Source organism: Rhinolophus ferrumequinum, chromosome 28, assembly GCF_004115265.2.
Source record: "Rhinolophus ferrumequinum isolate MPI-CBG mRhiFer1 chromosome 28, mRhiFer1_v1.p, whole genome shotgun sequence".
Lineage (NCBI taxonomy): Eukaryota > Metazoa > Chordata > Mammalia > Chiroptera > Rhinolophidae > Rhinolophus > Rhinolophus ferrumequinum.
Window position 1 is genome coordinate 13,343,222 of NC_046311.1, and position 16,475 is coordinate 13,359,696.

The 16,475-nt window shown below is 47.0% G+C and overlaps 1 protein-coding gene across 7 annotated transcripts in view; it reads left to right on the forward strand.

The window, feature by feature from the left end:
- TJP1 (tight junction protein 1) overlaps positions 1 to 16,475 on the forward strand; it is a 194,128-nt gene that overhangs the window by 174,801 nt on the left and 2,852 nt on the right. For 2 of the 7 annotated variants that reach the window (XM_033099931.1, XM_033099935.1), the window contains 9 exons: positions 2,376 to 2,726; positions 3,047 to 3,286; positions 3,905 to 4,738; positions 4,881 to 4,978; positions 6,343 to 6,570; positions 9,903 to 10,066; positions 12,201 to 12,678; positions 14,238 to 14,455; positions 15,577 to 15,720. In XM_033099931.1, coding sequence (XP_032955822.1) covers positions 2,376 to 2,726; positions 3,047 to 3,286; positions 3,905 to 4,738; positions 4,881 to 4,978; positions 6,343 to 6,570; positions 9,903 to 10,066; positions 12,201 to 12,678; positions 14,238 to 14,455; positions 15,577 to 15,720 — 2,755 coding nt within the window. Of the gene's footprint in view, positions 1 to 2,375; positions 2,727 to 3,046; positions 3,287 to 3,904; positions 4,739 to 4,880; positions 4,979 to 6,342; positions 6,571 to 8,818; positions 8,889 to 9,902; positions 10,067 to 12,200; positions 12,679 to 14,237; positions 14,456 to 15,576; positions 15,721 to 16,475 lie in introns of those variants that run through there. The other 5 variants (XM_033099932.1, XM_033099933.1, XM_033099934.1 and 2 more) reach the window with 5 other exon arrangements.

The following is a 16,475-nucleotide window of genomic DNA, read 5'->3' on the forward strand; positions in this document are numbered from 1 at the left end:
AAGGTCTGTTCGTTTTGTGGGGAGAGGTAATAGTTTTCTCAAAGCATCCAGTTGAAGAACCTTTTGTTTTTACTGTCTTTCACCTTCAGATCAGTACAGTGTTAACATGTTTTGGTTGCTAGGAAAGACTGAGGATATCTTTTTTTATTTTGTTCTTTATATTTCCTGTTGGCTTGGTTTGGTTGTGTCGTGCCCCTGCATGGTCCTGCTTTCCTCTTCCTGGCTGCAGATGCCCTGCGTGCATGCTGCATGCTTACCACCCTCCCTTTACCCCGAAAACACGCAGCCTCTGCAAGAAGAGAGGTCCGAACGCTTACATGTAGCGGTAGTGTCTGCTCTTCCCACCTGTAGTAATGTACCAGAACCCAGGGTTTTCTGATCAGCGCCCCTCTGGGGGCTGGACCGTGTGTGAGATCCCCAGACCACTTTGCATAACTGACGTCACAGCTGGGACACCTGAGAGATCAGTCAGGGTGGAGAAAACCCACTACACCATTCGACAGCAACATGCTGTTACTAGTTTTTCCTGTCTGGGCCTTTGATGAAAAGGATCGCAGCCCTCTGCATACTAATCGCCTGTGACAGCACAGGTCTGTTAGCACCTTTTCAGGTCCTACGGGAATGGCCTGCTGGTGATTCTTGAAGTGAAATTAGTTCATAAATGCACAGTGTAGACTCTGCCAATCTGAGAGGTGTTTTCTTCTTTAATCCACAAATCTTAATTTTCTGTAATTTCTCTTTGTGATATTAATATGGTTTCCTTTCTTTGCTTGGATTTCCAAGTAAAGGTCAAACTCCCCCAACTTTTGATGTAGGAAAGTAGATCCTTTATTATTAGGATAAACTGATGCATTTTGTAGATCAGAAAAAGTTGTTGTAATTTAAATCAGGCCTGACTTATCCCACCCACCCCCTTCCTCTCATGTCTATTTACCTGACTACGTGAGTCCACTTCATTTCATATTGACTTTCCCACGCTCACTACTTTGATCTGATTGCTTCGAAGCGTTCCTTTTTATAAGATCTGATACAGTCTTTGTGTTCCCTACTAAACCAAGAAAAGTCATCCTGAGGCTTTCTTAACATGTAGGCGTATGTCATTTTCAGGTTCAAAGCAACCCTTGGTTCTTGTTCACTTTTGCATTTCTCACCACGGTCAAAGCGAGGTGGATTGGTGAGTTCCAGGTTATTCTTCCCCACGGCCTTAAACATTCCCCTGGCTGGCTGCTGGGTTCCAGTCTTCCAGAACCCTGGCAAGGTAAAAAGCGAGAAGACTTCTCTGCTTCAGCATCCTCTGCAGAACTTAGGAGCCATGAGTGGGAGAGACTGCTGTGCCATGGAGCAGAGCCCTGGGGTCTGTGTCCTGAGTCCGGCAGGCATTCTGGTGAAAACCAGAGCCACCCGGAGACCTGACACGCCCTAGTCTCTCATATCAAGTGCTCAAGGTCAGGTGTGTACGGGGGCACCTGTGTGGGAAGTTCCAGTCAGGCAGCTCGAGCCTTCTGTTCGTCCCTCCGTCCGTGCTGGGGTGGAAGAACCATTGTCTGGATTCTGACTCTAGACCCTGCAGTTCTCGTGCCTGACCGCGCACGGTGTCCTGGCTCCATCTTCAGGAACTAGTGTCACGGTAGTTTCCAGTGACAGCCTATTGCTGCAAGTCTTGAGTTCCCTTTTCCTCAAATACTTCTCATTTCCTTCTGGTCTACTCAGAAGGTAATGCAGTCTATTAAACACTAACTCGGCTCTTAAATTACTTGTAAAGGAGAAGTGGAACAGCATTTCTCTGTCACCGTTGGCTAACACATCTGTGCAAAATAATAAAGAAAAAAATTCTTGCTAAGGCATCCAGCACTTAGGTGATGCTTTTCCATTGTGTCTTATAAAAGCTTTAGGACCAAATACCAACGTTTTTAAACAAGTTGTTTTATATTTATATGAGCTATGACTCAACTTGAACTGTGGCCGTGGTTTTCATAGTTACTCTCTTGTGCATTGTTCTGTGGGTCTGTCCCCGTTTCTGTGAGCTTACTCTCGTAGCCGTCTCCTTCTTCCCCTTGCTTTGGGCTGACACATTAGTGACGGACTCGAGAGGCGCCAGGGTTCCCTTCGCCGTCTTTGGGGCTGGGCCCCAGAGCCCAGCTTCTCCTGACTGGCCCGCCAGCATTCTGTTCATCCAAGCCTGTCACGTCTCAGAGGCTGCTCTGTGTGTGTGCATGTGTGCTGTCGGTCTTCTTGACCTTTCCTCACCAGAAGCTTCAAGAAACAGATGGGATTTCTTCAAAGAAAAATATCCTTTTCAATCTCCCTTTTAAAATAAAGGCCATCTCTTAAAGAACTACTGAATAAATGTGTTAATTTACTTTTATTTGACCCAGGCGGACGGTGCTACAAGTGACGACCTTGATTTGCATGATGATCGTCTGTCCTACCTGTCAGCCCCAGGTAGTGAGTACTCACTGTATAGCACGGACAGTAGACACACTTCTGACTACGAAGACACAGACACAGAAGGCGGGGCCTACACTGATCAAGAACTAGATGAAACTCTTAATGATGAGGTTGGGACTCCGCCGGAGTCTGCCATTACTCGGTCCTCTGAGCCTGTCAGAGAGGACTCCTCGGGGATGCAGCACGAGAGCCAAACATACCCTCCTTTCTCAGCACAAGCGCAGCCACAGCCAGTTCATAGACTAGACTCCCCCGGATTTAAAACAGCCTCTCAACAGGTAAGCGGCCAGCATTCGGCGTGTGGTAGTCGGAGGTGCATTATGAGATTCGAGAATGTGGTGGTTGAGTTAAAGAATATATGCTGTCCTCTCTCCAGAGTGAGAATTCATTTTGAATTCCGAGGTGAGAATACCCAGGACTGAAATCTAAACTCCGTGGGTGCAGTACACTGAATTTCTTTTTGTTTAATGTAGGACCTGAAGTCCTAGTTTTGTTGTTCAGCACACTACAATGTATGTCTACCAACCACGATAAGTAGAGGTGGGAAGTTAGCAGGCAACAGCAACACTGTATTTAAAGTATTTTAAACACTTCACAGAAAGCAGAAGCCTCATCTCCAGCCCCTTCCCTTTCGCCTGAAACCACCCCAGCACCATCAGCCTCTGCCGTTCCTCATAACGTAGATTGCACTCATGTCAGACTGGGGGGGCCCCCCCCAGCTCCTCCCGCCTCTCCCTCGCCACAAGCTGGCCCTTTAAGAACACCAGGTGCCGAGGCAGCTCACTTAATGCTAAGAGACCGAGAAGCTTCGTTGTCGTCGCATGTAGACCCACCACAGGTACCGGGCTGCAGTGTCGCGCTCGTGCTGCTCTGCCTCTGTCTGGCACGTGATCATGGCTGCTTCCCCTCAGTGTCCTCTGCTTTGTGACTGGGCGCACACGCCACAGAGCTTCTGAATCGGACAGGCCACCTCCGTTTTGTAGTGTGCATGGCTTCCGGTAGTATGCTGGCGGTTTGAAAGCAGGCCTGTGAATCGGATTTGTGCTCAACATTTTCATTGTTTTATTTCTTGCTTTTCAGTGTCTTTCAGAATTCCTTAATATGTAGTTGAGACCCACGGTAGACATGTTTATGTTTTATAAATTGTGGTGTCCATAAATTTTCTGTATGATTTTTATTGTCAATGTCCAAATCAAGTTGAATCACTAGTTCAGTGCATTAATCTCTGCTAGATTTAAATAATTATCTTTCACTTACTTTTCATTTAGCACATGCTAAAACATACGGGCCTCTACCTGCACTGTAAATTTTGAGCTTTCACTGAAACTGGCTTTCTCCACTAATGTCTTCCTATCCTGGTCATGAATGGTAGAATGTACCATTTTCTCGTGTTAAATCATAGTTGCGTCTAGAAAGAAAAGCCAGCCTGTGTACTTACCCGTGGATTTTCATGCAGGTGTATAGGAAGGACCCCTATCATGAGGAAATGGTGAGGCAGAACCCGGTTTTGAAGCAGCCGCCTGGTGGGCACCCGGGGCAGAGGCCAGACAAGGAGCCTCACCTGAGCTACGAGCCCCAGCCGCAGTACATGGAGAAACAAGCCAGCAGAGACCTCGAGCAGCCCCCATATAGATACGACTCCTCCAGCTATGCAGACCAGTTCTCCCGAAACTTCGAGCAGCGTCTGCGCTACGAAGAGCGCATCCCCGCGTACGAGGAGCACTGGGCGTGCTACGAGGAGAAACAGCCCTACCAGCCCCGGCCTGCCTTTGAGAATCAGCACTCTCGGGACCTCGACCCCAGGCAGCATCCCGAAGAGGCCTCCGAACGAGGCTATTTCCCACGGTTTGAAGAGCCAGCCCCTCTGTCCTACGACAGCAGACCGCGCTATGAGCAGCCTCCTCGGACCTCCACCCTCCGGCACGAAGAGCCCCCTGCGCCCAGCTATGAGGTGCATGCCAGATACAGAGCCGAGGCCCAGCCCTACTCTGCCGCAGGCCCGAAGCCCTCGGAGCCCAAGCAGTACTGTGAGCAGTACCCTCGAGGGTACGAGTCGGTGCCGTCCCAGGGCGCTGCCCCCGTCCCTCCCCTCATACCTGCCTCTCAGCACAAGCCGGAAGTTCTGCCTCCAGCCACCAAACCTCTGCCTCCACCCCCACCTCTGACTGAAGAGGAGGAAGATCCAGCCATGAAGCCACAGTCTGTGCTCACTAGGGTGAAAATGTTTGAAAACAAAAGATCTGCGTCCCTGGAGAACAAGAAGGACGAAAACCACACTGCTGGCTTTAAGGTAAAGGTGGACCTGTGTGTTTCCTGCCGTGGCTGCGTGCGCACATTCAGTGAAATGCTTCTTAGCAACCCCCTCACCGCGCCTCCAGGAAGCCTGGTTTGTAATTCTCTGCTCCCGGGGCGTGTTTGTCTTCTTTCTGCAGCCTCCAGAGGTAGCATCGAAACCTCCAGGTGCTCCCGTCGTTGGTCCCAAAGCCACTTCTCAGAATCAGTTCAGTGAACACGACAAAACACTGTACAGGTGGGTACACGTGGTGGTGTTTTTGGCGGGAACCGACAGGACTCACTGCTTAGTCAGTGAGCAGGCCTCTGACTGTGAGTACAGGAGAGAAAGGAAGAGGGACAGGACATCGTTTGCCCTTGAAAGAAAACCACGAGCCTTTCTACTGACATAAAACAGGTGGTCCTAGAAAGAAAAACACAGGCCTTCCTTACACCTCAGTAACAGAACTTGGTTACAGCTTCAGGAAACAGATACTTTGAAAAGATTTTTCTATCAATTGATTAAGATAAAAATTGTACAGCTCTAACATTCGTGTTAATGTGTTTTACTTTTAAATGTGCTTTCAAATATGCAAACTCAGTTTTCAGGAATAAGGAAACAGACTCAGATGGGCTAAAACTGATCATTCAGTGAGCATACACTATAGGCTTGCCCTTATTTATGCTGAGGACTTCAGTGGCACGCAGGAAGCTGTTGGCCCATCTTCTAGAGGCACCGAGGCTGTGTTCGCTGGCCTTGGGAGAGCCGCGAGACAAAGCAGGCCAGTTGTATTCTTAACTGTGGCCTTATCATACTGCTCGTAAGTGACACTGGATTTGAATGTAGTCTTCTGCCTAACTAGCGTGTCTTATTTGCTTACGTTTGTGCTCATAATAAAGAGGAACTAACGTATACGTTTTCCTTTTTTAAATGATGTCCAGTGCTTTTCATGAAAATGTAAACTACTGCGGTGTCTCCTTTAGCCAGTATCATTAGCAGATGTGCTATTTTACATAAAATAAATTTGTAAGAACGGAAGCTTAGCCCCTCTTCTTTTTTGGGGGGTGGGGGTGTGAAACCTATTTAAGTTTATCCATTTTTGATGCAAGTTTCTAAAATTTACTAGGTAGAGCATAGATAATGCTGTGTTAATTTGCTCAATAACTTACTTTCTTCCCCATTTGCTTCTTATGCCCTCTAGAACTTTGGATGGTATAGAGCTATTTCCTTATATTGATCTTGGGTTAAAGTTTCTTAAAAACCCTTTAAAAAGTTGTTAAATTTCCTCAGTTATTTCTTGCTGCTCATGTTGCTGTGTGTGTGTCCTTCAGGAAGTTCTTCACTGTCTTGGTTACATTTCCTTTTCTTCTTCTAATTAACTGCTGCTAACCTGCATGAGGCCGCTAACCCGATCATGGTCAGGCTTATTTGATCGTGTTCAATGCCTCCTGGGCCTTTTGAGTGTAGTGTATGAAGACGTGGGGTTTAGACCATCCATCTGACCGCTCGGCCTTCCCTGGGTCGTCACAGCAGTCCGTGGAAGGTCAGCATCAACGGTTTCTAGTCCACTGTCTTTGTAAAATGCACATTAAAAAGTTGTCCCATTTGCCGTTTGTTGTCAGGATCGCAGAGCCTCAGAAACCTCAGCCGAAGCCCCCTGAAGACATTGTTCGTGCAAATCATTACGATCCTGAGGAAGATGAAGAATATTACCGAAAACAGCTCTCATACTTTGATCGGAGAAGTTTCGAGAGCAAGCCTTCTGCACACATTGCTGCTGGCCACCTCCCAGAGCCTGCCAAGCCAGCCCATGTTCAGAACCAAGCCGGTTTTTCTAGTTATTCTTCCAAGTAAGTGCCTTCACTGAAGACTCGCTGTTTGAAAATAAGGTTTGTTCGCAGAGTGTAGTCAATCACAGGAAGTTCAGTACATTTGGAAGGAAACAGTTAAGTACAGAGCACGCTCTTTGTAGGCTCCAGCGGGTCAGCACTTACGCGCTTTCTAGTTCTAGGGGGTGTGTTTTGTTCTAAAACTCGGACATCAGACTGTAAAGTTTTGCATTAGGAAAGACGTTAAAATCAAAGTTAAGAGAGTAATTATGAAGATCCTGGTTTTTAGGTGAATTGGAAGAGTCTCTTCTTTCCGTGCTGCGCAGTCCATGCTGGTTCTTTTCCTCCTTTTCTGCTTTGGTTTTTTAGATATAAAAACAGGGATGTGGTGGGGACGACACAGTCTGAGGGAAGATAACAGAGAGCGGGTTTTTCCAAGGCAAGAAAGAGCTTGTCTGTTTTTATTATTGGAGCAAGGGGCGACTTCAGAGATTTTGGGGCTGATTTGATACCTGAGGAAACCAGCATGCAGTGAGGTGACGTGACAGGCAGAGTGAGTCCTGAACCCCACGCCTCCCAGTCTGTCTTTCCCTGTTCTGTCTTGCTCCCTTCTGTTTACTTGTCTCTTCGGTTTTCTTGCTTGTGGGTTCTTGGGGGCACATACCCACATGTGCCTGTGTGGGTTCCTGTCTCCTACTGGTTCTGCCCCTCTGGCTGAACCCCACGTGATAGAGAATGTAGTACTGAGAGGGGGTATAAACCACACAGGCACAGGTGGGTTCATATTTCCACAAAACAAGCCCACAGGGACGAAAAGCGGTGTGGGTTTATTTCAAGGAATTTGCTTACACAGTTTTGGGACCTGGCTGAGCATGTCCCTGGGGCAGGCAGAGAAGATCAAAGCTGTTGGGAAGTCTCTGAGTACAGGGAAGGCCAAGTTCTCTTTAAAGATCCCATCCATATAACCTTCCTTTTGTTGAACTTGAGACTGAACCAATTAGAGGCGGTACATCTGAAAATCCCCTTCACAGCAGCACCTTCGTTATTGTGTGAATAGCTGTGGCAGTTGTCAGCCTGGCCAAGTGGACACATCACCAAGCCATCACAAACCACTTTCTAAGACATTGTTTGAGGTGAAGAGTTAGAACCTTTTTTTCCACTGTCACCCACTGAAACTTTTGTCCACAGAAGAAGGCAGTTTATAAGAAATACAAATGCAGATTTTCAGCGCTGCAATGGGTTCTGTTAAACGCAGAGTGTCTTACGCGTGTACATACTGTTGTGACCTTCCCTAACACAACACTAGAGAGGTGCCCAGTGCATGTGAAGAGTGTCTGGACCCTGGCCACCGTGACACTGCGCCGTAGGCTCTCACATTGGTAGGGTAGAAGGGCGGACCTTTCGTAATTGTCTTTAATTGTCATTAAACACATTCATTCCTGTCAGAGGAGGGTCCGGGCATGTAGGTTAAGGAGAGAGATTTTTTTTTTTATCCGGTTACTTACTCGTTAAATAGGATACAGCCTTAAAAGAGTACATTTAGGTCTAAAAAATAAGTAAAAAGTGTTTCCAGGGGCTCAGATAGCAACGCATGTTTGGTTTCATATTCATTTGGTTTTCCAGAAAGAAACCTTAACGTTTTTTGTGATGTACAGCTTGGAGACAGGGTCTAGAGCATTGCCTTCGCTTTAGGACTGGTGGTGGGCACAGTCTTGCCAGAAAGGAACATTCGTTACCTTTCAAAGGGAGGCCTGCTTCCCGCCTGCAAGTCCCTCTTTACCTTGCCAGGGGATCAGAGCTGCTGCCGTGGTCTGTCACTCTTCTGTGCCTTCACGTGGGTTTCTTTTGCCTCGCCCTGGACTTCTGATGGAGCACTTCATGATCACTTACTCCAAACCTGCTGGCTATCCCTTAGTACTGCTGCTCGAGTTCGTTCATTACTTTGCTCACCACCAGCACCTGCAGCAGAAGTGGGCAGAGATGGAAGAGGAGAGAAGCCCAAACGCGTGGCTACTGAGGGACAGCCCCAGTTAGTGTGTGCAGGGCGGGCGGGCCCTCGCTGAGCCCTTGTGGTTTGCTTCGTCGGTCATCTCCCTAGCGAAATGAGAGTCAGTCATATTTTCTTTTATAGATGGAATTATTTTGAAATGATGCGTACTTTTTGGTTGCTATTTTAAAATGACATTTGAGTTCTATTTGCTGCAAATTTCATAGTTAGATTGACCATTTTCTTTCATTTTTCTATTGCGCTTGCTTTGCCATCACCTAGATTTCTTGGCTCTTACACTAGCTATGACTTCTTGAAAAGGAGCGTCAAGTGGTAAGACTGGCATTGATGTGAGGCTGTTGCGTCAGGTGTTTCTCTCTGTGTCATTGGCATTATGTGCACTTCGAGATTTTAACATCGTCTCCCAATGCTTAGTCTAAATGCCAGCAAGCAGATAACAGCCTAGTTTTAAAGCTAATGATCAAACTAGACTTTCTGAACAAACGTCTTCCGTGAAAGTACATTCCGCATGTCTGCGTTGCTGTTTGTGCACATAAAGCCAGTGCTGCTTTGGCTCTCCGCAAAGGTTTAGATGGCAGTGTTGCAATTATGGGTCTATTTTACAGGTTTATGCGCTGCATACTAAAAATTGGCAATCTGTAAAAACAAGCATGCGTGGCACAATCTGACTTCAGTGGGCCTTGTAAAATTAAGCATTATGTGCTACTCTAGCAATTGTTAAACGAAAAATCGATCCGGTAAAAGGGCAAATTTTAAAGTAAATGATGTCAGTTTTTTGGTGTTGCTGGAACACCGCCAGCCACATTGATTCACTTACATGTTGTCTGTGGCTGCTCTGGGGCAGAGTTTGAATAGTGGTGACCGAGACTGTATGATCCAAAAAGCCCAAAACATTTGCTCTCTGGCCCTTGCCTAAAAACTTTTGCTGGCCTCTGCTGTGGCATCATTTTTTGGGGTGCTCTGAGTGTGCCGGAATCCAAGGCTTTGTACCTCAGACTTGAAGTCAGAAGTGAATATAAGGAAGATGTGGGCCAGTGAATATTTTCCAAAATATTTGCAAGACTTTCTTAAGTTGTAGACAATACAATTAAGTATGACAAGTATACCCAAAATTTCATCTGCCTTTCGGTTGCCATCTTCTGGGTGTTTCACTGATTTTCTTAAAGTACCTGTGTTGTCTTTACATCTCTTGTGCTGGTGAATGTAGCTATCCATAATTCATAAGAATAAATTCAGAAATTTCTCGAGTTTTTTAAGAAAAACTTAGGGGTAGTTAGAGGAGTGAGAACTTGTTGCAAATGTGAGTCCATTTACAGGTGTCAGTGTTTTCTTCATTTTTTCACAGGGGAAAGTCCACTGACGCTGATGCATTTGGCGACAAACGCTATGACCCGGTCCAGGCCACACCCCCGCCGCCTCCACTGCCCACCCAGTACACCCAGCCTTCTCAGCCCATGTCCAGCTCGTCCCTCGGCCTCCACACACATGCCAAGGGAGCACACAGTGAAGGTAGGACGTGCAGAAGGTGGCATGACCGCTGTACTGGAGTAATACTCGTACAGTTCAGTTCTCGTTTCTACGCAGAAAGACTTCGCACGTGAAAATACTTTGAATCCTTTAGTCTGGAGACAGTGACAACTGAGGATTTTGTCTAAAGTTCATCGCCTGTTTTTATGACTGACCATTGTATTGGACAGACCATTTAGCTAAATAGATTTTAATGTTTTATTGACATAGCTCAGTTTCTGGAAGTAGTATTTGTGTACCAGTTCATCTGAATGTAAATATTCGAATGGAGGTGTGTAAAAATCATTGCTCTGTTCCATGCACACCTGAACACAGGAAAGCTGCAGAGTTTCACGTAGCCCTCAGCCCCTGGCCTCGGCGTTAGGTTCTGTGCAGTCTCCGCAGGTGGATAACACCGCTCCAATGTACTCCTCTTAATAGCTGTGTATCCCTGCATTTTCACCTGTGTTCATTCTCTCCTTCTCATCTCTGAGCAAGAACTGTTTTCCCTTAACCCATGCTGACACCTCTTCCTGGTCCTTTGGCCCAGCTCCTCTCCCTCCTCCCTGTTTTCTTCATCTTCCATCATTCTCTCCCTTTCCACGGAGTCCTGCCTTCTGCCCCAGGTCACCCACTCTGTCGGTAAAAGGCACCTTTCTTTAAACTGCTTTCACATCTCTCTGCCTTTCATCAAAGTCTCTGGAAGGGAGATGCTGCCTCCACCTCCCAACACCCCTTTTCTTGTTTGGCCCTTCCGAAACAATAGAATAAGAAGCTGTGTCTTTTCTCCTAAGAGTATATATTCTTTCTCCTCCTCCTGTTGACATTTGCCACTGCAAACAGGACTTCTCTGTCCAGGCTGTCTCAAGCAGACAGGTTGTAGTTGTAGCTTGACAAACTTCATGTTAGCATTTTCTGTAGACACTGTCATGTCTGCAGAGAATGGAAGTTTCAATTCTTACTCTCCAGTCCTATGCCTCTCATTTCTTTGTCTTGCCTTTTGGCCCTGGCTGGGACCTCGCTGCTTCCCCATCTCAGGGAGAAAGGATTTAATGTTTCACCTGACCAACGTTAGCTGCAGGTTTTTTGTGAATTTTTATAGCTGCCTTTTGTTCCTAATTTGCTGAAATAATTTTATCAAATGCTTTTTCTGCATGTATTAAGATGCTCGTAAGATTTTTTGCTCTTTTAATGTAGTAGATTATATTCCTATGTTCCCAAGGAATTTGGCTTTGTAATTTTCTTTCCTTGTACTGTCCTTGTCTAGTTTGGTTATCAATCAAGGTTATGTTCATTTCCTAAGAGAGCTGTGATGTGTTCCCTCTGACTCTTTTCTGCAAGACCGTGTATAGCGTTCATAGTGTTTTCTCCTTAATTACTTCATAGAATCCAATTGGGATTGTTCTACATCACCAGCAGTATGTGGAAATTCCTGTTCCACATTTTTGCCAGCACTTGGCATTACCAAACTTAAATTTTGCTAATCTAATGGGTGTGAAATGGTATTTCGTGTTTTTTGTTTGTTTGAGGTTTGCATTTTCCTAATTAATAGTGAGGTCAGGTATTTTACTGGATGGTTCCTGAGCATTCTAGTTTTCTCTTCCGTTTTTGCCTGTTCAGTCTTTGCCCATCATCCTGTTAGGTTGATGGTCTTTCTTACGGGTGTATAGGAGTTCTTCATAGGTTTTGGATCCTACTTCTTCATCAGTTACACATGCTGTTAATAGCTTCTCCCAGTCTGTGACCTTTCTTTTGACTTTAATTGTGGTGAATTCTGTAGTACTGACTTTTTTTTTAACACAGTTAATTGTGTCTTTCTGTTTGTAATTTGTTATGGACGTTGCAGAAGGGTTACTCAGACGCCAGTCTCTGGAAGCCGGGATCCTTAGCATCATGCCCCTGACTCGCAGGCAGCAGGGTACACTTACTAATAGCACCACACATGTCCAAGCCACCTCCTGGCCCCTTCGCACCACACATGGCTGCCAGAGTTCACGAGCCGTCCTCTGACTGTGGCGACCCCAAACTAGGCCTGGACTTTGGCACCAGGACAAGCTAAGATGGGAGCAAGCTCAGAGGGGCTGTGAAAACTTCTTTCAGGAAGTTTTTAAAAGGCTTTTGTATGTTTATTTTTCAGGTAACTCAGTGTCACTGGATTTTCAGAATTCTTTAGTGTCCAAACCAGAGCCACCTCCATCTCAACACAAGCCAGCAACTTTCAGACCACCGAACCGAGAAGACCCTGCTCAGTGCACTTTCTACCCCCAGAAAAGCTTCCCAGATAAAGGTCCAGTGAATGGGACCGAGCAGACTCTGAAAACGGTCACGCCCGCCTACAATCGCTTCACCCCAAAACCGTACACAAGCTCTGCTCGGCCCTTTGAACGCAAGTTTGAAAGTCCTAAATTCAGTCACAACCTTCTGCCAAGTGAGACCGCACACAAACCTGACTTGTCTTCAAAGATCCCTGCTTCTCCAAAAAGTCTCCTGAAAGCACACGGCTCGGCCCAGCCTCCCGAGGCCGACAGCGGCGTGGACGCCTTCTCCCTCCATGCGGACAGGCCCAAGTATCAGATTAACAATGTCGGCACACTGTCCAAAGCTGTGCCCGTGAGGTAAGGTTTGTGCCTTTTCCTTGGCCTTGCAGTTTGGCTGACGTGAACTTGAGATAGTTTATGTGATCTGGGACTTGAAATGATAGATTTCACTCGAACGTCAAACTGAACAGTGTTGTCCAAAATGCTGTTGCCGTTACGTAGAAGGGCCTGCCAGAGGCACAAGATAATGTCAGTGACATAGTGAAGCTGACAGGTATGGAGGGTCGGCAGGTGCTATCGTTATCCCCGTTTTACTGAGAACTGAGGCTGAGTGACATTGCAATTTGCCCAAGGCCACACAGTAGGGTGAGGGGGCCTGGATTCAGCCCCTGGTCATCCGACCTCAGCCCGTGCTCTTAACCAACCATGGCTTCCCATAACCTCTGACCTTCCTCTGACCTCTCCCTTTGGAGAGTATCTCAGAAATACAAGCATCTGTGTTCCTTGTTTACTGTTTGTTTAGCAATAACGTTCAAAAGAAAGAAAGATGTAATACCTCCAAGTGCTTGTTAAAAGACAGCAGCTCTTTTTAAAGTCTGTGTGAGTGAGCTGTCTGAGCAAACGGGACAGGGCCAGCCCATCTGGAGCCACGCTCCACGTGCTCCTTTCTCTCTCGCCACTCGGCAGGGACTGACCAGCCCCACTGCGGCCACACCACATGCAAGCTCCCCTCAGGCCCCCAAGCCCACTTATATTTGCCAGCACTCCCAGGCAGAACCAAGGGTGGGGGTGGGGGCAGAGGACCGGGCTCCCCCTCCCAGGTGTGGACACCCTCCCTGACGCACCGTCGTGCACAGACTTGGATTTGGTCGGTCCATTTCTCAGCTCACCTTTATGGTCCTGGTACAAAATTTGACTTCAAGAAGTCTTGATGTCTCCATATTTTAAGCAGTCATTGACACCGCCCCTCACTGCACCCCCGCACCCTTTTGGTTTCTTCGTGTGCTAAGTTAATATGCTGTCTTTTTTTCATGGCTGTTTGGGGTGTTCCCATGCAGAGTCTTTATTACCTCGTGGAGCTGTGGAGGCCTTGCCTTTGACAGCAGGGCTGTTTGGGACTCAGAGCAAAAAGGAAAGGCCATATGTGTCACACTTAAATTCCTAGGGAGGTGTAGGACCTACCTGGTACGTTTAGTCATGCCTGAGATGCCATCTGTTGTGAGACGGACCATTGTCTCACGTAGCACTGAGAAGCACAGGTAGTGCTGCCAGTTAAAGTATGACTTGCTATCAGTTTTTAAACACCAGTTTTATGGATGTTAAAATGTACTACTTAGTGTCAATGAACGATAGTAGTTGGGGGAACAAGGCATCCAACTTTGTATGTTCTGGTTGTAAAAATCAGCAGTGAAGGCAATTTGATTAGCTACCTTCAAAAACACAAATCATTTCTCCAGGAAGAATATGCTTAGTTACCCCTGTAAGTAAATTCTGTCACTGAAAACTTACCTTGTTCAAGTAAGAACTTCTTGATTGTATGGAGACAGAAAAGTAAGATGACACCGCTGATGGCAGTAGTGATGGCAGCACCCGTGGGGTTCTGGGGACATACTCACGAGCTGTTTCTGAAATCTCAGCCCCTCAGCTGTGGAAGAAGATGACGACGAGGACGGTCACACTGTGGTGGCCACGGCCCGAGGCGTGTTTAACAGCAACGGTGGGGTGTTGAGTTCCATAGAGACGGGCGTTAGCATAATCATCCCACAGGGAGCCGTTCCCGAGGGGACCGAGCAGGAAATCTACTTCAAGGTCTGTCGGGACAACAGCATCCTCCCGCCCTTAGACAAGGAGAAAGGTAACCGTGTCTGTCTGTCTGTCTGTCTGTCTGCTTAGTTTAAGCGTTGCCCCGTGAGCTCACAGTACTGAGGCGAGAGGATTGTCTAGACCCCTTCTCTGCCTCCACGCTGACCAACCACAGCCTCTTCCTCTGGTTGGGGGGGCCTCTCCCGTGAGCACTGGGGGAGGGCTGTCCGGGTGGGCACACAGGTGTGCATGCCTACAGTGGGCGCCCCGCAGTACAGGCGGGCGAGGTGTAGAGGTGAGCATGGCACGGTTGTCACCCTATCTGCTGGGTGGTCTCGGCTGACCTCACCCCTTTGTCTGTGACTCACTCACCCCTGCCATCTTTAGAGGTGGGTTAGGTAACACCCGTCAGTCAGGCTTTGCTCTGTGCCTGTCCCCTGACGGGAACATCAGCCTCGTGGGGCACCCACCACCCCAGGCCTAGCACTGAACACTCAGCAGGATGAGTGAAACACCCCGTCAGGTGTTCAGAGCCGGTCTCTGAGCTCCTCAAGGCGGCCAGGGTGCTGTTTCCCCACCTCCCTGGGCCCGTCAGACGATGTGGTGATAAGGTGTGTTAGACTCCTGTTAGAATCTTCCAGCCACGCGTCGTGTCCCTGAGTACTTCGGTTTATCTTGTTTTCTTAAATTTTGTGAGAACACTAACGTATGTTGGCGCTGGATGAATCCCTTAATGCAAGTGTGTAACAAATACAACATTAAAAACAAGATTCACGTAGCATTTTTACAACGGGTATTTGAATGGACCTTCATTCAAATGGTCCCTGTGACCAACTGCTGTAGCTCCAGCTACCTGTTGGCACTTAGAAAGTGGCCATTTTTGGTTGAAATGGGCTGGAAGTGTAAAATACAACACACTGGCTGCAACTGATTACACGTTGACCTAATTTTGGGATATATTGGGTTACATAATACTAAAATTGACTTCATCTGTTTTTTTTTTTTTTTAATGTGGCTACTAGAAAAAACTACATGGATGGTTTGCGTTGTTTTCCTATTGCTGCTGTAGAGAACTAGAGCATTTGGTGGTGAGAATCTCACGGGAGGGGGCGGGGAGAACTGTGGCCAGAAGGAAGCCACCCGCTAACCTGTCCCCTCTCTCCCCGGCTCCAGGTGAGACACTGCTGAGCCCCCTGGTGATGTGCGGGCCCCATGGCCTCAAGTTCCTGAAGCCCGTGGAGCTGCGCCTGCCACACTGTGCGTCCATGACTCCTGACGGTTGGTCTTTTGCTCTAAAATCATCCGACTCCTCGTCGGGTATGCTGTCTTCACTCTGTCCTTTGGGGCTTTGGGGACTGTCACTGATCCCGGGGCTGACGGTCAGCACACCGCTGCCTCCTGCTGTGGCCTTGTAGGCGTCACCAGTGTTTGGGAATTTCTCTGTGCTGCACACGTGGTGAACGAATAGGGAAAGGTGGAGAACTTTCTGCCTTTTAAACATCCAAGATTTGGCCGAAGGTTGGCTATTCCTTGGGGTTCGACAAAATTATTCGTTCTGTCAAAAGTTTTAAGAGGCAATGGGAGAACTGATACTCTCCGACATATATAGGCGTTTTCACCTTCTTACTGAAATGATTTGATTCCTCTATGGAACAATTTCTAGTCTCGGTTACTATTCTTAAGTTTTCAATCTACAAAGGATACGTACCAGAGAAACTTGAAAGACAAAGACCTTCCACTGTGACCGTACTTGGCCATGGTTTCTGAATGTAAAATTCTAAATCACTTCTATTATACACACTATTTTTGAATGACTTTTTGCTCTTATGATCATAATTTCAAAGCTTCCGATGCATTTTCAATTTCTCATTTCCTTGGGTGACTAAGTCAGTTACCAGTTGGAACTTGGTATATTTGGGGTATAGATCACTTTAATTGAACCTGATACAGAACCAAGAATTCATAGTCCTGTTTCTAAAGTTTTGGGAAGTCACGTGAGCATTGGGCAGTGTTAGTACAGTAGGAAGTAGTTTTCTAGTGTAAAGCGTGTAGGAGCATATCGTAGTACTACA